The sequence below is a fragment of the Tamandua tetradactyla genome, chromosome 11, assembly GCF_023851605.1.
Source record: "Tamandua tetradactyla isolate mTamTet1 chromosome 11, mTamTet1.pri, whole genome shotgun sequence".
Taxonomy (NCBI): domain Eukaryota; kingdom Metazoa; phylum Chordata; class Mammalia; order Pilosa; family Myrmecophagidae; genus Tamandua; species Tamandua tetradactyla.
The window spans coordinates 39,843,881-39,867,043 of NC_135337.1; the positions used below are offsets into that span (position 1 = coordinate 39,843,881).

Genomic DNA, 23,163 nt, shown 5'->3' on the forward strand with positions numbered 1-23,163 from the left:
CGGCGCCGGGGGGCTCGGGCTCCGGGCGGCTGCTGTAGCTACGGTGGCGGCTGCCTCGTCTGCCGAGGGAGACTCCGGGGGAGCTACGCCGAGCCCGGAGCAGCCCCCGCCCTCGGCTCAGCGGTGGGGACCCGAGGCGCAGGTCCCCGGAGGGCACCTGGCGCAATCGTGGGCGCTGGGACCTCGGCCGCGCGGCGGGAAGGAGAACGCTCCTTCGGGCAGTGAGTTCACCCGCGCCTCCTCTCTGAACGCCCCGCCAAGCTCGGAGAGCAGTGGAGAAGAAGAGAACAACGACGCCGACGCCGACTACTACGAGAACCTGCCCCGAGGCTTCCAGCCCGCACCCGAGGTTGAGGGGGCGGAGGCGGAGCGGCGGCCCCCGCCTTCCCCAGCGGCGGGCTCCTCCCCGGGGGCGGAGGGCGGCCGCCTGGAGACGGGCAGGCTGCGGACCCAGTTGCGAGAGGCCTATTATCTGCTGATCCAGGCCATGCACGACCTGCCCCCTGACTCGGGCGCGCAGCGAGGCGGCGGGGGTTTGCCTGATCCGTGCTCCTTGGCGAGAGCCAGTGCTCCGGGCCAGCCGCCTTCCCCCAGCGGCTCAGCGGACCGCCGAGCCTGCCCCCGAGTCTGGGAGTGGGCAAGCGGCGACCGCCCTCGGCAACAGGTGTCCCCGCCAGGATCGCTTCTAAGGGAGGCAGGGGGAAGCCGCTCGCGGACTCCTCGAATGCGGCTGTGCTATAGCAGGAGCCTCGAGAGCCTCCTAGTGGGTGTCAAGCCTCCTTCCTTCCAGCGGTGGCCGAGCGACAGCTGGATCAGGTGCGGCGCGCACGGGGACCGCGACGCACCCCCGCCACGTGGAGGCGGGATGGACAACTGGAGCGGGGGCAGCGCTCGGGTCGCGGTGCCGGTGGGCCTCCTGCCTCGCCGCGCCGGGGACTCCCGCCGCCCTTTCGGGGATCCTGCGGGGTCGTCTGTGATACGCAGCAAAGGTGACGGCCAGGAGGGGCTTCCCTTTCTCAGGCCGCCCGCGGTGACAGTCAAGAAGCTGCAGAAGTGGATGTACAAAGGACGCCTGCTGTCTCTGGGAATAAAGGGTCGCGCCCGTGGGACACCCTCCAAAGTCACAGCAGCACAGGCATCTCCAAATCTCGGCGCTTTGAAAGTGCATGAAAGCCAAGCCCTCGCGGTGCCTCGAGACCAAAGAATTACGCTGACAGGTAGGGTATTTAACCAAAATGCTGGCACTGCGAGCCTCAGTGTTTACCAACTCGGCTTGAGTCTTAAGATCGAAGAATGGTAATGTTTTTGCAGACAGGAACGTGACCGTGGCAAAATAAGCGTCATGTAAGTGGTAGCTTAAAGCCACTTCGCAGTTATTTAGTGTGCTGCCTTCACTCGTTTTGCCTTTTTTTTTTTTTTTTTAAAGATAGTGGTATGAGGAACCTGGTTTATTTTTTTACCACCTCACTTCTCAGAGAATCAGTTTGTCTGCTTCTAAGCACAGCTATGAGTAAAGATTAAGTTTACCACACTTTAGTAGGTTTAAAGATGGGTGGTGCTGCCTTGGTTTTTATTCTCTGTAGCCCTAGGGATATCCATAGACTTTTATGGAGTAGTGGCAGCAGAGACAGACAGACAGACAGACACACAACCCAAAATATACCCCAAAAGCTCTCATCAGTAAAATTTTTAGTATTTTAATCAAAAGAAAGATATCTTTCATGAACTGTTTAAGAAAGTGTGATCAGTTAATTTGTAAACTGAGGAAATCCTCATTATGTTCGAAGTAAATTAATTTTAAAAGGCATATCTTTTCTTATAATAGGCTTTAGCTCCCTAGTTTGTATATGCATGATTTAAAAAAAAATTTTATTTTTGAACATAACAACATACAAACATGAACATTCTTACCATATGATCAGTCCATTCTTGGTATATAATCAATAACTCACAATATCATGACATAGTTGTATATTCAGCACCATGATCATTTCTTAGAACATTTATATGCATGATTTTAAATTTTCACTGTAAGTCTAAGCTATCAGTTCTAGAAATCTCTTAATTATGTTGTAAATAGCAAAAATACTTTTCTTAAACAACTGTAATACTTCTAAACTGAGCCAGAAGTAAAATGGTCATTTGAACAACAGTACAAAAGACTTTAGACTTTTAGTGAGCATAAAGACATATATCAGTAATGATTTTTAAAATAGTAAATGCTGTAAAGCATTCAAAGTACTTGGCCGTTTCTCTGGTAAGAGTTACAAATCTTACAGGATTGGGTTGATACACATTAACTTTATTTAACCAATAAAAACAAAACAATGGGGAGAAACAAAGTTCAAAAACCTTCTGGTCACACAATGAAGACAAATCAAATGATTCATTTTGTTTGTATGTAAAGTAAAGAATTAAAGTGCGTGCAAGCTTGAAAATATTTTGAAAGTATAAATCTCTGATACACAGCTGTCAAACCTTTCCCTCAAATTTAAGTATTCCAGTTTACTTGAATGAAAGGATAGTAGAATGTACATTCTTTGTAAAAAGAGGTATACTTTATACTAAACTCATTTCTAGGAGTAAAGTAATAGTAATCATTTATTAGATTTTATTTCCCACAGTATCTTTCAAGGTTCAGTTAACACTTTGTATGATAGTAAAATTTCAGCCAATACAAAAATCTGTATAAAACTGTAGTCAGATGTTTTTTACCTTTTGTTACAAAATTGAAATATTTACCAGCTGATGGTTGTAATGTGCTCTGTTGTAGTGTAAATATTCAAAGATTTAAAAAGTAATAATAAATATAGGAATGAATTAGTTGGTTTTTCTATTGGGAAACCAGTGGAACTAACAAAGCTAACTTGAAACTAAAATGACGCATTAGAATTAAATATGTGAAATATTTTAGATATTTTGCAGGAAATCTAAATAAGAGGTACCATAAACTCTGGTTAAAACAACTGTTTAGGGTATTATTTCCTTTTAAGTCACTTATTTATCTTTTAGGAAAGATGAAAATAGTCTGTATGATGTTTACGTGTCTAATATAGATATGAAGAGTTTGTATCTTTAAACTATTTTTCATGAAGTTTATTTGAACTCATTTAGATAATACTGGATACTTTCTATAGTTCTCATATACTCTATATATCCCCAAATGGAGATATGACAATTGTCATTTAACAATAACAACAATAAACATTGAGCAACAGAGAGGTTAAATAGTGTGTATGCGCAAGGTCACTCAGCTAATCTATTGTGGAGTCTGGATTCACACTCCCGTCTCTCTGACTCCAAAGCCCCTTTATATGAGGTCAGAGAGATTGTAAAGTTTTCCAGAAGCTTGATCCAATTAATTCTACTAAATTGCTTGGATTGAGGATATGGGTGGAATTTCAATAAAGTGTAGAGAGATGAGTAACTTGCTCAAAGTGACAGTAAACAGGGGAATCCTAGAAAAAATTTTAAGACATTTTTTTTAAATCAAATAGCTGATTCCATTTTAAACCTATATCTTTAAGCGTTTACTTAGTAAATTCAAACTGTTATTACTTGGATTCTACTTTTAAGACACATTTTCTAAAAAAAATTAACTGGACAGTCCAGATAAAGCTGTACAATCTTGATTATATAAAGATGTTAAATAGACTAAAAGGTTTATATCACTTTTTCTTTAAAGTGTTATCCATGGAAATATTTTCTTCCAATATAAAATTATATTTAGAATTTACAATGCAGAATAACTGAATAACAGAATAGAGATAATTAATCTACATAGGTATTTTGAAAAATTTTGAGACCATGTGACAAATTGATTTCTGGCTTCTAAGAACCACTGAAACTTTTAGGACATTGTAATGTCAGTGGTGTGATGCAGTTAGATATTTAGTATTCACAGACTGGCTAATTTGTTCTTAATTGAGACAATTATTTAAGAAATTCAAAGTCATTATACATAGTAAACATTGTCAAGTTTCTACAAGCTTTAGGATTATGAAAGAATTTTAATCTGTTTTCCAACTATACTTCATTGTAAGTTTTTATAAATGAGTTTTAATTAACATATAATATTCAGAAATCTAAACATCAGATTGAGCTATTTTGGCATTTTATTGCTTTAAAAAGTAATTGGCCTATTCTGACCACTTTTTCTGTTCCATGATCTGTGAAAGAAAAACTTGGGGGCATGTAATTTTTATTTTTTGTCTAAAATTTTTAGACATTCTTTTAAACTAGTATTAATTAACTAATATGATCTTATGCTTTTATCTTAAAGTGAACTTGACACTTAGATATAGATTCCCATTTCTTGTCTTTTCCTCAAGTATTTATAGCTCTCATTTCTCATCTTTGTGAGCTACATTATATTTTTGTATTTTTCAGCAAATCCTTTTATGCATTGATCCTCTTAGGCATATAATTTTTTACTGTCTTCTAAATTTAAACCCTCTCTGAGAAATTCTGCCATTATGGCCTTAAAAGCAAGTAGCAAGTGCAGTTGCTTTTTTTTTTTGGAAGAGTGCCATAGAACATTGGAGTTGCTGGTAGCTGGAAAACTTTTGAAAACTACAAATTCAGCAGAAAATAGTTGTGTTGATTTAAATGTCCTACATTTCTAGATCAGTGATTCCCAAGAAATATGTAGTATTTATGTTTTGAGAATCACTAAGGCTACTTTCTAGATCTTTGCCACTCAAAGTGTGTTTCATAGTTCTAGAGCAGTGTTTTTCAAATTTTATATACATATGAATTCCCTGGAGATCTTGTTAAAATGCAGACTCAAAAGTATGGGGTCTACATTTTAACAAACTCTAATGCCTATGCTGCTGTTTGGTGGACCTCATTTTGAGTAGTGAGGTTCTAGAGTTGTCATGTCCCCTCACGTACATACAGTCCACTCATATTATACAATCAGTGGCTCGCAGTATATCACATAGTTGTGTATTCTTCACCACGATCATTTTTAGAACATTTGCATCACCCCAGAAAAAGAAAGAAAAAGGAAAAAAAAGAATTCATACACCCCATACTCCTTACCCTTCCCTCTCATTGACCACCAATATTTCAGTCTACCCAGTTTTTACCCTTTATCTCCCTCTATTATTTTTTTATTTTTTATCCTTTTTTGTTTTTAAACTCATCTGTCCATACCCTGGGTAAAGGAACTTCAGACACAAAGTTTTCATAGTCACATGGTCACATTGAAAAAGCTATGTATTATGCAGTCGTCTTCAGGAATCAGGGTTACTGGAACACGGTATTACAGTCTCAGGTACTCCTCTCCAGCCACTGTATTACATCATAAACTAAAAAGGGATATCTATATAATGCATAAGAATAACCTCCAGGATAACCTCTTGACCCTGAAATCTCTCAGCCACTGAGACTTTGTCTCCTTTTTCTCTTCCCCTTTTTGGTCAAGAAGCCTTTCTCAATCCCATGATGGTCCCAGCTCATATCTGAGAGTCAGGTCTCATGTTGCCAGGGAGATTTATACCACTGGGAGTCATGTCCCACATAGGGGAGAGGGCAGTGTCACTCACCATCTTGATAATATTTGTTGTAGTTTTGAAAACACATTCTACTTTATTTTGATACTTGATACTTAAATTAACTGCCATTAGAACAAAGCACTTAATCTCCTTCTGCTTCACTTTTATATAAATGAATTTATACTTACCACTTATAAATAAAATTAGTTCCTTCATGTTGACCTCATCTCGCACCAATAAATAATGGTGAGATTTTGGAATCTTCAAGAGAGGAGGCCATATATTATAGTGGTTAACAGAACACAGTCTTTGGAGACAGATTGTCCGCGTTTCTGATCAGACACCACCATTTACCTTGCTTGTGACCTTGGACATGTTACTCAAGCTTGCAAGCCTCAGTCCTCACGTTCTCCATTTGTAAAATGGAGATAATGATAGTATGTATTTCCTAAGGTTGCTATAAGGATGAAAAAAAGATAATCCGCTTAAAGCATTTGGCACTGTCCCTGGCATTTAGTTAGCTATTGTTATCAAGGCAAGCAAGCTTTGTGAGAATGCAGCCTTGCGCCAGATCATTAGGATTCTGAATGAAGAACTCAAAGATCTGAAGAATTGAGGAGTACTGCCTTGAGGAGCATTGGAAATTGAGCCAGAGTAAACCCCTCCTGGGCACCTATTCATTCTGGCCATCTTTTCTTTTGTGCTTCTTTCCCTTCCTACTCCTGATTTCTTTTGTGGACCTACACAGTCTCAAAGTTTTCTTTTCTGCTTTCTTGTCCCAAAAGCAAGCATGCAGCTTTTTTTCTTCAAGGGTTTTTATTGCTGGTAAGAAAGGGGAAAATTACAAGATAGAAAAAGTGCTTTTTTCCTTTTCCTTCTCCACCCTCCTTTAGATTCATCTGGGAAAGATAAAGGTACACACACACACACACGCACGCACACACCGGCTCACACACATGTATGTAAACCTAAGGCTTAAGTTTATTTTGAATATCTCATTTGGGCTGGCAGGCTTGACTCGGTAAGCAGGGCTGCTTGTATTTGTTCAGGACTTTAATATGTATTCAAATGAATACTTTTATTTAGGTGTTTTTAAGAGAAATAAGCAAAAGCAACAGTTTATGAAGTAGAAATTTTTAAATGATGAAAAACTTTAATTGCTACCTTTGCGTTCTCTTACAGATTTTTAAAGGACTTTAATTAAAATCTGAAAATTATAGTTGTAGTTGTAAGAGAATAAGGTTTTTTTTCCCTGCAACATTGCACACTTATTTTTATATTTTTACTGGTGCCTCCTTTCAACATATATATGTAATCTGAGGCTAAAGGTAACTTCAAAATTTATGCTAATAGGGTTAAACATTAATTTTAGCATAAAAGGGAAGGGAAAGGAAGATTGCAAAGTGCTTTCCATTTCCATTTAATTAATTGAGATAAAAATGAAATCTTTTGAGTCACTTATAAATAAATGCCCAAGTACAGTTTGCTGCCCTGGATAATGTGTTGCTTAAATTAAATTTTATTTTATTTATTTACTCTTTTTTTTTTTTTTTTACATGGGCAGGCACCGGGAAACAAACCCGGGTCTCTAGCATGGCAGACAAGAACTCTGCCACTGAGCCACCTCTGCCTGCCCTGCTTATATTAAATTTTAAGAACTGAATAAATCTGGCCTTTACCAGAAATTATAATTCATGTCATCTGTAAATTTAAACTTCAGCATCATGTTATTTTGAAACATTCATCAGTATCAATCAAACTATATGTTTTCAAGTTTTTGTAGTTTGTAGTTTTATTAAAAATAGTTGCAGTGTGTCTTACAAGTATAATTATTCTTTTTAATATTCTTCACTCATTAAATGCTTATATCAAGAAGCATCAACCTGCTTAAATAGGGGATGCTAGTAGCTTTATTTTTCTCATTTCAGTTCCTTGGAATGTAGTACAAGTAGAAGCGTGTTTAAAGAATCATTTGTAGTTTATGTCAAAAGACTCCATTAGGATGTAAAATAATGTGTCTGGCTATATAAAATCTGGATGTCATGAGAGGGCTTTTGAGAAAAAGATAAAATCAGATGTGGTTCATAGCCACCTGAGTTAATTATGTATTTTTTAATTCAAATTTATAATTGGATTACAATTATATATAATACCCTGTGGAAATCTGAAATGCTATTAAATAATATGTGAAATAGATTTAGATTTCAGCACACTTGGCATAAAGATGTGATCATTAAGAATTCACAGCCCCAGTGATTCTTGAGTATGTGTTGAATTTCAATTTTTAATTACTTGTAAAGGAAACAGAACAAAAGAAAGACTCATGAAGAAATCTTCAGGTTTTCATTAGTTAATTAACTGATTAAATTAATCCCTCAATTGATTTAATTAAACTAAATCAATTCAAGGTATTTATTGAATAGCTGTTTTATGTTTATATGTTAAATCCTGAGGGGTGGAGATGGATATCCCTCAGCGGTAGCAGTCCAGATATACTACTACAAACTTTAGAGTGTGCAGAATTTTTTTTGAATGTTGCCTCTTCCATTTACTAACTTGATATTCCTAGGCAAGTTACTTGTCTTAACTGATTAACTTTGGAGTTTTCAAGGTCTTTTTGAACATTGTCTCATTTAATCATTATAACCATAACCCAATAAACTGGACTGACATTATCTCCATATTCAGAGAGGGGCACCTACTCCCCTACTGTTAGTGGGTAGCATTGTGTGGGGGTAGGAGTGGGAGCAAGAGTTTATGGGCTAGTCACATTTAATATTGAATCCCAGGGCTAGCACCTCAAAATATTCCTCATATTCTTTTAGGCTCAAGGAGATAATTATACCTGTCTGAGAAGATTGTTGCGGGATTAAATGAGTGTAGGGGCTTGCTAACTGCTTCACGTCTCATGCTTGGCATATAATAGGCACTCATTTTAAATCTTTCTTGAGTAAGCAAATGCCTAGCATAGTAGGAATTCTTGGGAGCTTCCTTCCCTTCTAATTCCTAGTTTGATTCCTGTCTCTTTGGTGCTAATTGAACTTGAAACTCAATTTGTACTAAAGTTTTTTTTTTAATCTGCTTGGGCAGGTACATATTTAGGATACAAAACCCAAAAGACAAATTTACATTTCTAAAGCATTTTTTTTTCAGTAGAAGGGAAGTTACTAAATCCCTTGATTATGTATGAATGTTATTTTTGGTTGTAATTAAGCTCCTTATAGTGTAATGTGTTTTAGCACTCTGAATAATTGTTAGACCATTATTTCATGCTTGCTGTATTACTTAGGTGAATCAACTATATACACACTCAAAGTAGCTTAAGATCGTAATATTGTAATTTAAAAACCTGATATGGTTTTAGGGTTTTCGCAAATGTGCTTTTGTTTGAATTTTCTATGTGCAGTGAACTTGTATTATAGTAGATTACATGTTTTGCTTATTGACTGCCATTGAATCCTGTTTTATGCAACTCTTTGGAAGTGCAAAAAATTTCCTCCTTAACTGTAACTAATATTAGGCATACATTATCTTTAGAGTCTTTTGTCACAGTTTAGTAGTTATCTAAGAATTTGATATCGCCTATTGATTGGACTGTGAGCTCCTCAAGGCCATGGACTATTTTGTTCATTCTTATTTTCCTTCTGTTTTAATTTGTGCCTGGATAATAATAATAGTAATATTGTTGATCATTATTAATGATGTTGATAGTGTCTAACACTTACCCAGTGATTATTATGTGTTAAGAAATGTGCTCAACATTTCATCTTGATATGCATTATTAATTTTTTTTTTTCTCAGAACATCATGTGAAATAGAGTCATTATTATCCTCTCCTCTTTTGAGGTTGAGGAAGCAGGTTTGGAACAGTTAAGTGACTTTTCAAAGTTAAGCTAGTAGAGATAGATCTAGGTTTAGGAACTAAGCAGTTTGTCCCTCAATGCTACAATTGATAATCACTCTGCTATACTGATTCTAATTATAAACTAAACTTTATTTAGTTTCTCATAGAAATAGTGATTGAATGAAGACTTTGTTTAGTAGTTGGCCTTTGAATTGGATTTGAAAGATGAATAGAATTAGGATAGGCCTTCAAATTGGGAAAGAGTAAGTGAAATTTTATTTTATTTAGATTAAATTACAGTGGGGGTGGTGCAAGGATAGCTCCATGGTAGAATTCTCACCTGCCATGCAGGAAACCTGGGTTTGACTACTGGAGCCAAAAAAAAAAAAACCAAAAAAACACTACATAAAAAAATTACCGTGGAGTAGCAACATCATGAGCTTTTAATATGCAAATTTAACAGTGCCCACTCAAAGAAAGAGAAAAACATTCAGATTTTAGATCAGATTCATTTATAGATGATTGAGCATCACCCCGAAAGGAGCTTGAGTTTCTTAATGTGATCCTCCTTTTTATTTTTATTTATTTATTTTTGAGTGCATGGTCCAGGAATGGAACCTGGATGTCCCACATAGAAGGTGAGCATTCTAACCAAAGGTAGGTAGGTAGATGTGGATGGACGACTGGATGATACAGTATGGCCCAATATATTAGACAAGCCACTTTGGTCTGGGGCTCAAACAAAGAAACTTAAGTACTCTGATGGTTGAAGAAGAACTAGCTGTGTTGTGCTTACTGTGAGACAATATACCTGGTTCTAATGTGGGGTCTTCTTAAGGAATTTTCAAAAGTAATTTTGACTATTTTTTTATTTTTGCCCTACTGTGTGTACTGTGAGACAATATACCTGGTTTCAACCTAGGGTCTTCTTAAGGAATTTTCAAGAGTAATTTTGATTAGTTTTGCCCTAGATAGTTAGAACTTAAACCCTCCATAAGAAGCTACCCTACTATATGATTTGGAAACCAATGTTATGTTGAAATTTCAATAACTGGTAAGGCCCACTATTTTGAAAGGTTATTTAACATTAGTCTTTATATGAACAAAGTGTAATATTATTTGTATTTTATTGGTCCTTGTAATAGTTGAAAATTACTAAGCATCACTAAGTCATATTGTGTACAACGCACGCTATAGAAGCTTTTTACAAAAGTATGTGTTGCTTAGGATGAGGCATTGTTAGCACTATAGTTTTTATAAAGGCAGTCCCAGAATTTGTGCGTTTTTCTCAGAATTTTTGTAACACTTATACTGTCTGAATTCTAATAATGAGAAATCATATTTAAATGGAAAATCCAAAATTTTTCTTGTTCAATTTTAGTCCTTGTATGTGATTAATCAACTTTTTTCCTGTTTTTAAAGTAATACTCTGATAACTGGTCTGAAGTAACATGTCTTTTCTAGTGAACAAGGCATTATATTTTACTTTCCTTTCTTTTTTGAAACAGATATATTTGAAAATGTCTGTGGGTCTTCAATGAAGAGAAGAGAACTTGAAGATCTGAAGGATAATATTGAATTCAGTAGTCATAAACCGCTTAACAGCATCACTGTTTCAAAGAAACGCAATTGGCTTTATCAGAGTACTCTGAGATCTCTTGATCTAGAAGAAAATAAGAAATGCCAGGATATGAGTCATTTACCCATCTCACCTGTTTCTCTACCTAAACATCAACTATCACAAACTTTCCCTAAATCGTCTGAAGTATATTGTCCATATGTGATGTGTAATGCTATGAACTCTTCATTATCAAGAAACTGTTCTTTAGATTTTAGTGAGGAAAATGATGCAGATGATGAAGGAGAAATATGGTACAACCCCATTCCTGAAGATGATGATCTTGGAATATCCACTGCCTCCAGATTTGGGGAGGTAAACTCTGCTGTTTTGAAGTTTCCGGCTACTAGTTTGAGAGTATTGCCCCGTAGTAACCTGATGAAAGCAGAGCAGCACCCTGAAGATTTGTGCTCTTCAGAACACACAGGTGATATTCAGACCACGTGGTCAACTGAAGTGAATCCTGTAGATTCTGTCTGTTCCACAGATTTCTTGCAGCAGTACAAGCAAAGGCTTGGGTACAAGATTCAAGAAGGTATAATGACGGAGGACAGTCCCATGTTGAAATCTTCCCTTGCAGGTAAAGATGATCCTATGTCACCTTAGCTTTTTTCTTCCCGTTTTCAATTCTCTGGCAGTAGCTGAAACTAAATTTAGAAGAGATCTATTTATATACTTTTCTTTAAAAAGGGACTGTGTTTTCGCTGAGTAAACTGAAAAAGGTATATAAACATTTTTATATACTTGGTGGTTTATTCCCACCACAGACTTGGTTTTGTAATCTATTGTGCTTTAGTATGTTGTTCCTTTGAGACAGTAATTACGTTTCTCTTAGTAGAAATGAAATCATGGAGTGTAGTAAAAAAGATATATTCATTATGTAAATCTTATGTTGCTTCATTAATTTATTCTTTCATACCTGACCTGGCCACAGCTGAGGAAGTTATATTTTCAGTGTACCGGTAGTCATCAGTTTGCCTCATTTCCTTTCCTGTTTCGTCATGGGCAAAGGAAAGGAAGAAGAGAAAAAGAAATAAGAGGGAGAAGTAAAGACCTTACAAATATGTGCTGCAATAGTTGTAGAACTCAAAAAGGAAATAATTGAAGTTTGATACATCTTAGTTGTACCATATGAAGTTGCCGATATTCAACTATTTCAACAGCATTTCATATGGTTGAAAAACCTAATGGCTTTTTTCTTCCTCATTTGCCTTTGATTTTCTAATGTACTTTTTTCTTCTCAAATTTAGTCTTAGACATACTATCCAGGAGACAGAGCATAAGGCATGTGTTAGTGGCAAGCATCATATGTTAATTAAATAGATAGCAGCTCTATTTTCATTCAAGTCATTTAATTCATAGAATTTCAAATGATGCAGAATAGTCGAAGATTTGGGGTTTAGCAGATGTTGTCTTATTTGAGGGGAGCCTTCTTCCAACCTCCAGTGTCTGCATCTCTTCCTGAGGGACTCCTGAAGTCTCAGGGAGTCTCTCAGCAGGGCAGCCTGGGAATGCCCCTCACCCGCAGACTGGCAGGGGCTGGTATATGACTGTACCTGCTCCCTCATCCCTTGGGTGGAGTAATTGTGTCACAAATATTGTACGTTTCCCAGAATTTTTTCATGAGGTTTAACACCATTTGTCCATAGTGGTAGCAGTCTTGATAATCTGCCTTTTTATTCACCTTTATATTTCATTCTCTTCCCTAGTTTCCTCACTTCTTTGCTGGAACTCAGGGACATAGGAACATGGAGTAAATGTTGTTAAAAGAAAAAAAGCAAGTTACAAAACAGTGTGTACTATATGATACAGTTTTGAAAAACACCAAGAGCCCTGCCAAAAATGTAAAATTTTGTTGTTATTGTCCTGGGTGTTAGGATTAGAGATAATTAAAAGCATTTTTCTCTTTGTGCATTTGTAATTGTACACTGTTGTTTCGAGTGAATGTGTGCTTCTTTTGTGATCTTGATGGGAAGAGGAATAAACTCTATGTAAAATACTAGTTTGAAATACAGAGAGAAGTGATAGGGATGGCTTGCAGGAGGATTGCAGGTAGTGCTGTGCATGGAATGGCATTGCAAAGGCGAGTGGGCATAAAAATAAGAGCAACATTAGAGCGGCAGTGTCCATGAAGTAACACACGGTTTGATTTAAGTTATTGTCTATAGTTTTTCTTGTGAACTGGGGAAGAATAATGGATATTAAAAAAAGACTAAAAATACAGTACAGGAGCCATTTATATCTCCTTTCTTCCTCTCATTCCTGTATTAAACATACCATTAAAATATGATGGGCACAATCCTAAATTAACCAAAGAAAATATTCAGAGACAGTTTGTTTATATATATATATTTTTTCCTTAGTTTGATCAGAAAGAAGGTTACTTAAAGTGATCTGTTTTCTTCAACAATATTGGCAGAAAGTTGTTGAGAACTTGGCAAAGAGAACGGTTGAGTTTCAAAATAATTTTTTGATCAGGGACTCTGAAAGCTAATTCATGATTTATAAATATTTTAAAGGTGAATGACATTTTAAAAATTGTCCCAACATAATTAGGATTTGTTTTTTGCCTAGTAACTTCCACATGTATATGGTATCTTTTATCTAGTCGCAATTATGGTATTCTTGAACCATTTTTGATTTTCTGCTATTTTCAACTGTTGTCTTCATCTTGTACTGTTACATGTAGATTAACTTTATTGTTTCTCAAACTTTATAATATTTAGTTGGGCTGATGCGCCTTAATTTATTTGCCCTTCTCTCTAATGTTGGGGGTTAATAGATTATTTCCACAGCTGTTACGATGATTATAATCATGATCTTTGAGGCTGTGTTAGGATCCATTTTTAATATCGTTGTTGGGTCTTTATAACCTGTGATTCCTACTTGGTTACTATTGGTATTTTCTAAAGGGTTTATAAATTATAGGATAATTAATAGTTGGTTGGTTGGGTCATTCATTCATTTAATCAATCACTGATTCAATAAATATTGAGCTCCTGCTAATTACTAGTTACTGTTCAAGGTGCTGAAGGGACTATACGGTTTCATGTGGTTCTAACCTATTTCATAAATCATTTAAAGATTTTTATTTTGTGCTTTGTTTTTATAGCCAGCCTGTGATTTGACTAGTATTGTTGTGGTTTAATTTTAAGTGATTGTTGAATTTGGTAATATTTTAATTCTTGGATCTTTTAAAAGCAAAGCATTTTGTTTTAGTAAATCCTTAATAATTTAATAAAACCTAGAGCAGTTTAGTATACTGGATAGCTTTTCTAGGCAGTGACAGAAAAAGGTAGATTGTTTGTAGACTGAAGCAGGATCCTTATTACTACAGAATGTTTTAGACCAGTAAAACAGTAGAATTTGCAGTACAAAGGAATGCTTTGTCCATTTTATCAATCACCCATTTCTTATTAACTGCTTACATAAAAACCCAGCAGGCATGCTTAAAATAGTCCTTTCTTTATAAAGAAACCACTTCTGTGTCATTGGACACATAAAGAGTGGAATAGTATATTAATACTTAAAAGAAAGCTCATTTCATGTAGACCTTTGACCTGAATAAAGGCTTTTTCTTATTTAATTGTGAAATGTGTTATATAGGTTAGCTTCTGATAATAGCAGGGATCATCCTCTGAAAGTGAGACAAAGTATAAAAATTATTTAAATTTTATAAATGTGAAATAATATTAGAATTTTTTCTTTAAATGAACAGTTTAAATTTATATATTGTTAGATTTTATAAGATATTTTCATTTTGCTTTATTAGTTTGAAAACTTACTAAGAATGAGTTCAGGTTTATAAAGGAAATTGATTAGTTTGTACTTATACCTTTTTTAAAAAAGGTCTTATAAAACTTTAACAGAGCTAAAGTTTAAGGTTAAATGGACTATTTTTAACTTTTTAATAAGAGTTGAGGAAAGGTCTTCAAGAATCCATTTATTGTAAATGCATGGATGGAAACATGTTTAGAAAAATGGAGAGACTGAAAGTATAGTAGTTTGAGAGCATGGGTCTGAAGCCTTTGCTTGGATTTGAATCCTGGTATTGCTACTTACTGGCTTTGTGATCTTAGCCAGACTAGACAGTTTTGTGCCTGTGGTTTCTCCTCTGGAGAATGGGGTGCTAAAGGTGTATCATTTCATAGGGTCATTGTGAGAAGTAAATGAAGGTCTGTATATATTAAGTTGCTCAGTAAATGTTGGCTGGTATTATTAGCACTTCTTTTAATAATATTTTCACCAGAATATTAACAATGGTTAATCTCTGGGTAGTGAGGTTTCGTGCTTTTAAAAAACTTTTTACAATAAGCCCAAAGAATTTTGACATTCAGAAAAGAATAAAGCTATTTTCACTTGGAGAAAAGATCAGAAGGATTTCGATGCTTTACTTTTTGTGAATATTGAAAATTATTTTTAAATACCTTACTTACACCTATACTGTTGTTTAATATATTGAAATTGAAATGAAAAGCCACTAATTTAGCTTTTGAGATTCTAGGGAATTATTGTATACAAATAATACAAGAAAGAAAATGTCTTAAGACTTTTGAAAATTGTTCATTTAGATTTATGGCGTTCAATATTCACCTTTTTTGATCGACTAAGAGTTCATTTTATATAATCTTTCATGATATGCTATTGCAGGATTTTAGAACAAGGAGGGCTGTTAGGTATCAAAATGATACATTTATTTACTTTTAACTTCTTTTTTTTTTAAAAAATCAGTACTACTATGGGATAAAATTTAGTTTTTAGAGGATTATAAATATTGAAGAAACACCTTTATATTAGTATAGAATTTGTAGGTAAAATGAACATATTAGTATAGGTAGTGTTCCTAGTTTCCTCTGATAACCATTGCTTAAGGTTACAAAAACAATATACTTGCTGAAGTATGTTGGAATGAGAAAGGTTTAAAAGGAACCTATAGTACCCTTTCTCAAAATCTTCAGAATAGAGAGGAATGGACAGGGAGACTCTTCTTTCCACTATAAGCCATTTAGAAATCCTTAGTATTCTGCTTGAGCATGGCATGTTTTCCCTTTAAATGAGACAAGAGAAGACTTTCTATCCATGTGCGAGTTTGTTTAAAGTGTGTGGCATCAAAATAAAATTAGGAATCAAAATATATCACTTCATAATATCTTTTTTCTTTTAAGGTCCTGAGATCCTGGTTGCTACAAATAATACTGAATTGGGAGTTCTAGAACCATCTTCCCCTAACCCTGTGAAAAAAGGTGGTTCAATTAATTGGTCTTTTCCGGATAAAATAAAATCTCCGCGAACTGTGAGGAAACTTTCTATGAAAATGAAAAGGTTACCAGAACTTAGCCGAAAGCTGAGTGTTAAAGGAACCTTGAATTATCTAAACAGTCCAGATAATACTCCATCTTTGTCTAAATGCAACTGTCACAAAATTCATCATACCATCATTCTTCCTTCTGGGAACACAACCACAGCTGCCAGGAGAAATGTTATAAGTCGGTACCATCTTGATACCAGTGTATCTTCTCAGCACAGCTACCAGAAGAAAACCTTTATGCGTTCCAAGTATTCCTGCAAAAGTGGTTACCTCAGTGATGGAGATTCACCTGAACTTATAGCTAAATCTAGCAAACATGGATCTGATAACAAATTTGGAAAAGGAAAAGAAATAATTCCAAATGGTTGTAGCAAAAATGAAATAGACATTGATGCTTTTAGACATTATAGCTTTTCTGATCAACCTAAGTGTTCACAGTACATATCTGGACTCATGAGTGTGCATTTCTATGGTGCTGAAGATTTAAAACCACCCCGGATAGATTCAAAAGATGTCTTTTGTGCAATTCAGGTAGACTCGGTAAACAAAGCAAGGACAGCTTTGCTCACCTGTCGGACAACCTTTTTGGACATGGACCACACTTTCAACATTGAAATAGAAAATGCACAGCATTTGAAACTAGTAGTATTCAGCTGGGAACCCACTCCAAGAAAAAATCGAGTGTGTTGTCATGGAACTGTTGTTCTCCCCACCTTATTCAGAGTGACAAAGACACATCAATTGGCCGTCAAACTTGAACCTAGAGGTCTTATTTATGTGAAAGTGACTCTTATGGAGCAGTGGGAGAATTCTCTTCATGGACTAGATATAAATCGAGAACCAGTAATATTTGGAGTTGATATTCGAAAAGTTGTAGAGAAAGAAAATGTAGGATTGATGGTGCCACTCCTGATACAGAAATGTATTATGGAAATTGAAAAGAGAGGTTGTCAGGTATTATTTCACTGTTTCTCTCCTGCCTCTTTTATTATTAACTAATTAATTACAGTAAGTCTGGGGGGGGGGAATTCAAGGTAAGGTAAAAAATCTAATCAAAACATTTTCCCATTCTTATTCCTCATTTTTTTTATTGTTGTTTAGGATATAATTTATACCTTAATCTAAGTTGTCAGTGATTGAGAGTGTGCAAGATGGTTCCACAGTCTGTATCATGATGCACACCCCATGGTCTGATACCTAGACATCAAGATTACTTTCTGATGGCATACGTAAGAAAACACAGAGCTGATAGTATGTAGGCAAGGACTGACTCATTTAAGGAATGTTCCTGTGTGGTTTGACATTCCAGTGGTAGAAAGTTTTAGTAAAGAGTGAATCCTGTAACCCCGCTTCACTTCTCAAGTTAACTCCCTGCACTTATACCCAATCCTCCCTTGGTCTTCCTCTTTTTTAAAAATTATTATTTTATTGTGGTAACATATATAGCATAAATTTTGCCATTTTAACCATTTTTAAGTATGGAATTCAGTGGCATTACATTCACAATGTGCAACTGTCACTACCGTCCATTTCCAAAGTTTTTCAATCATTTCCAGTCTTTGAAAGGTATAGCTTATCTATACTCTGGGGTAGCATGAGAGATAGGCGAGGCCCTATTAATGAGAACATATCTCATTCTCTTTTCCTTTGAAATAAGAAGAGAAAGCCAACCATTAAAACAAAAAAGGTGGTGCTATTTGTGTTATGAGATATGTAAATGTTAGCCAGTTAGTACACCTTGCCTTCCTTTTTCATTAATACATGCAGACTATGGGAGTGAGGAACAGCATTTTACTGAGGGTATTGTTCTGGGGTATGAGTAATTGTTCATACTCATTATGTGACATAAATTAAGCCTAAAACCTGTTCTGAATAATTTCTGCTATAAAACTATCACAATTTACAGCATCGATTAAAAAGATAAAAGATTTTGAGGGTGAACATCACAAAATTTGAAATATGGTTTCTTCATGTATAAAAAAAATTAAAAATAACTCACTTTGAACTTAACATAGAAACTGTAGAAACAGCATAAGTTACAGAGGTTTTTTTTTCCACGTGGGCTGGCACCAGGAATCAAACCCAGGTCCTTGGGCATGGCAGGCAAGCACTCTTACCTGCTGAGCCACCGTGGCCCGCCCAGTTACAAAGTTTTGCAATGAGATGTAGAAGATTTGGGTTTTGGTTTCTCCTCCATTATTAATTAGTTGTATAATGTTAGCATGTTACATAATCTCTCTGGGCCTTGTGTGCTTAAATCTATAAAAATAGATGCAATAGTTTCCTGAAGCTAAGAGGTAGGACAACTAAAATTTTGAAACCTCTTGTAACTCAGATATATGAATCTATCAAGTGTACCTTATGTTGTCTGTGTGGGATCGAGGCCTTTAATTTCCAATCCAACTTTAGGCCAAATGTATGTACTATTGAAGTCACTATTTTAAACAGTTGTTCTAGATTCACCTCCTCAAGTTCAAGGGAGGATATATCTTTTTTTTGGAAGGTGCGTGGTCCGGGAATCGAACCCGGGTCTTCCACATGGCAGGTGAGAATTCTACCCCTGAACTACTCTTGCACTGCCCTCAAGGAGATATATCTTCATTTTGGTATTATGGGATTTTGAGACACCTAAGTGTGCATGTACCAGTTAGTCTTTAGAAGGACTCTAATCAATTTTTGTATACTGTGGTAGCATTTCCTTTCTTTCTGTATAATAGTTTAGTTTCACATTCTGGACCCCCTGCAGTTCTCCTGTGTCTTTCTTGAGATGGTATAACACACAGTATTCCCAATGTGAATGCACCATAAATTTGGATAACAGTTTGAAATTTGAATTTTCTTCCTAGTACATCCCTTGGTTTCCTGTATTATATTGATCCTCTTGAATGTAGCAGCGCCTTTTATTACCATCTCTTAGAAATAGTTTAAGGTACTTTATTATCTCTTAGCTAATACATAATAGCTTATTATCCCAGATATTTTAGATAACATTTCCCTGTATCTATTGTTGTTACTTTTCTATATGGACACCTACCTGCCCCACTTATCTAGAGTCCTACAAGGTCTTGTAAAATGTTTCTGTAGTACACTCTGTTTGTTATTTAATGACTCAGGAAAGCTTAGTGCAATAAGCAAACCTGGAAATTTCATTTGTACTCCTTTCTTTAGTTCATTTATAGTATTTTAAAGTGGTTCCTATTGTTTCTATTTTGTTCCTGTCTTGATATAATTTCTTTATCCATAACTCTTTCTTCAATTCAAGATGATTGGGCTTCCTACATAGACTTTTATGTGGAAGTTATAGGTGACATAGTCTTCTTAATTTTCTTGACAGTTTAATCTTTCAAAGAATCTGATGGATTAATCAGGCATACTTTCTCTTTACAGAGACCATGTCTGTTTCCCATCAGTTAATTTATAGTGAACTTCTTAAGACTTAGTATTTTAGAAAGTGTAACAACTTACAGTGATTAAAAAACAAATCTATTGAATGTAAGTTGGGGAAGAGTCTGTATATCTTTTTTCTTTTTCCCCATCATCTTTTTTTTCATTCAACATAACAACATATAAGCACAAACATTCTTACCATATGATCATTCCATTCTTGATATATAATCAGTAACTCACAATATCACATAGTTGTATATTCATCATCATGATCATTTCTTAGAACATTTGCATCAATTCAGAAAAAGAAATAAATAAAAAGAAAACAGAAAAAGATTCATACGTACCATACCCCTTACCCCTCCCTTTCATTGATCGTTAGCATTTCAATCTACTAAATTTATTTTAACATTTGTTCCCCCTATTATTTATTTATTTTTAATCCATATGTTTTACTTATCTGTCCATAAGGTAGATAAAAGGAGCATCAGACACAAAATTTTCACAGTCACACAGTCACATTGCAAAAGCTATATCATTATACAGTCATCTTCAAGAAACATGGCTACTGGAACACAGCTCTGCATTTTCAGGTAGTTCCCTCCAGTCTCTCCATTATACTTTAACTAAAAAGGTGATATCTATATAATGTGTAAGAATAACCTCCAGGATAACCTCTTGACTCTGTTTGGAATCTCTCAGCCATTGATACTTTATTTTGTCTCATTTCTCTCTTCCCCCTTTTGGTCGAGAAGATTTTCTCAGTCCGTCGATGCTGAGTCCCAGCTCATTCTAGGATATCTGTCCCTCGTTGCCAGGAAGGTCCATCCCTGGGAGTCATGTCCCACATAGAGAGGTGGAGGGCAGTGAGTTTGCTTGTTGTGTTGGCTGAGAGAGAGAGGTTATATCTGAGCAACAGAAGAAGTTCTCTGGGGGTGACTCTAAGGCCTTATTTTAAGTAGGCTTAGCCTGTCCTTTGTTGGGTTGTTTCATATGAACAACCCCCCAGATTGAGGGCTCTGCCTATTGCTTTGGTTGTCCCCGCTGCTTGTGAGAATATCAAGAATTCTCCACTTGGGGGAGTTGAATTTTCCCCCTTTCTTGCCATTCCCCCAAGGGGGCTTTGCAAATACTTCTTTATTCACTGTTCAAATCAAGGAGTCTATATATCTTATATAAATTTTGAACTAATGGATTTATTTTACCTTCAAGATATCATTTAAATTAAACTTCTTCCATAACTTTATAATCAATTAATTTGACAAGTTAATAAAAATCAAACCCAGATTAGCTTTTATTTTTTCCTGAAATGTGTTTTTTTTTTTGAAGATGGCTTTATATAAATAGCACATTGGAATCCTATTTCAACTATACACTTATTTTATGAATTAAAAAACTGAGTTTTAAAGAGATTGAATAACTTACCCAAGTTCACCAAGCAAGGAGTGGTAGAGTGGAGTTTTAAGACTTCAGAACCCCTGTTTAACCTCAGTACTATCTTACCTGAATCTAGAAAAAAAGGTATGAAAAGGCACTATTTTTGGGGCGTGGAGATATTGGTTGAGCATATATAACTAAAAAGAAAGAATTATATCTTTAAGATAAAATAACCAGCATTATAGAAGTCATACTATATTGTTTGAATTTAAATGAGAATGTTTTTATTAAAGTAATCATATAGTTTATAGTGAGATTTCAAAAGCTGTTCGAGGTATTTTGGTTAAATGCCAGCAGAACATAGTTGATCGCCAAGTTCATATGATTTATACTTGTACTATCATATTTTCTCTTTATTAAATTTACTATAATGTGGCTGTAATTTTATTTACAGGTAGTAGGCCTGTACCGATTATGTGGCTCTGCAGCAGTTAAGAAAGAGCTTCGAGAGGCTTTTGAGAAGGATAGCAAAGCTGTGAATCTGTGTGAAAACCAATACCCCGATATAAATGTAATAACAGGTAATATATAGATTTTATTTTAATAAAATAAATTATTTTAATGATGTAAACTCATCCTGGAAAGAATGCTTAATGCAGGAAAGAGAAAAAAATTCTACTTTGTAGCCTAACCTTAATTTGGTTTTATTCGGCAGTTCTGGATTGGAAGAAGGTAATCTCTTAGCAAAATTTGGAAGTGGGAAACTATGTGATTGTGTTGTACTTGTTAAAGGGCAAACTACCAGACAGGAGGTGGTGAGAGATAGTTAGAATGCTCTCTCAGATGAACCCAGAACTCAGAATGAGGTTCATGTGGTCATTTTAATATTTTTCTTTTATTTTCTTCTTTTTTTTTTTCCCCATGAAATTGGATGAGTTTCCTTTTAGTAGATGGTATAATAGCACTTTTACATTGAAACATGCAGGTAGCTAGAAGAGCTGAAAAAGAAGGAGCTGGTGACATATTAACCCTGAGGCGAGTGTGTATAATTCTACAATGACCTTTTTTTTTTGTCATTCCTGTGTATGTAGTACAAAGATCTTTTAAAAATTACTAATGGCTAACGTTACAGTGCTAGAGAGTTAACTACTGAAAGAATGTTTTGTTTTGTTTTCTCTGCATTACAAATGGACTTATTTTTTTCTCCCCAATAATTACTTTAATTAGAGAAGTTGTAGGTTTCTAGAAAAATCATGTAAAAATACAAATTTCCCATGTATCTCTTTTTCACACAATTTCCCTATTATTAAGACTTTATATTAGTGTGGTACCTTTGCTACAATTGATGAAAAAATATTACTGTAATTATACTATTAAATGTAGCCCATAGTTTACATTAGGGCTTACTGTATTATACAGTTCTATAGTTTTTTTAAAAATTTCTATTTTAGTAACACACATACAGCCTAGAATTTCCCCCCTTTACCACATTCAATTATATAATTCAGTGGTATTAATTACCTTCATAATGTTGTGCTACCATCATCACCATCCATTACCAAAACTTTTCCATCACCCTAAACACAAACATAACCAATTACACATAAACCCCTCATTCCCTACCTCCAAACTGACCCCTGGTAACCTATGTTCTAGTTTCTGACTATGAATTCTGACTAGAATATGCTTATTATAATTATTTCATATAAGTGAGATCATTCAATATTTGTCCTTTTGTGTTTGGCCTCTTTCACTCAACATGATGTCTCAAGGTTCCTTCATCTTGTCACATATATCAGACCTTCCTTCATCCTCTTTTATGTTTTAATAAAATTTCATCAGTTTTTTTTGGGGGGGTGCATGGTCCGGAATTGAACAATAATATTTCATTGTATGTATATATCAATATGTATTATCCACTCATCAGTTGATTGGGTTACTTCCATCCTTTGGCAATTGTGAATGTCATTATGAACATCAGTGTGAAAATATCTGTTTAAGTCCCTGTTTCAGTTCTTTGGGGTATATATGCAGAAGTGGGATTGCTGGGTTATATGGTAATTCTGTACTTAGCTTCCTGAGGAACTGCCAAACTGTCTTCCATAGTGGCTGCACCATTTTACAATCCCAC

The 23,163-nt window shown here is 35.6% G+C and overlaps 1 protein-coding gene across 1 annotated transcript in view; it reads left to right on the top strand.

Annotated features, from left to right (window-relative positions):
- Positions 1–472: 472 nt before the first annotated feature.
- The window catches only part of SYDE2 (synapse defective Rho GTPase homolog 2), a 42,137-nt gene continuing 19,446 nt past the window's right edge, over positions 473–23,163 (top strand). Inside the window, exons 1-4 of the mRNA XM_077120417.1 lie at positions 473–1,217; positions 10,851–11,540; positions 16,126–17,222; positions 21,487–21,613. Of these exons, the coding sequence (XP_076976532.1) occupies positions 488–1,217; positions 10,851–11,540; positions 16,126–17,222; positions 21,487–21,613 (2,644 nt within the window). The 5' untranslated portion in view covers positions 473–487. The remainder of the gene's footprint in view (positions 1,218–10,850; positions 11,541–16,125; positions 17,223–21,486; positions 21,614–23,163) is intronic.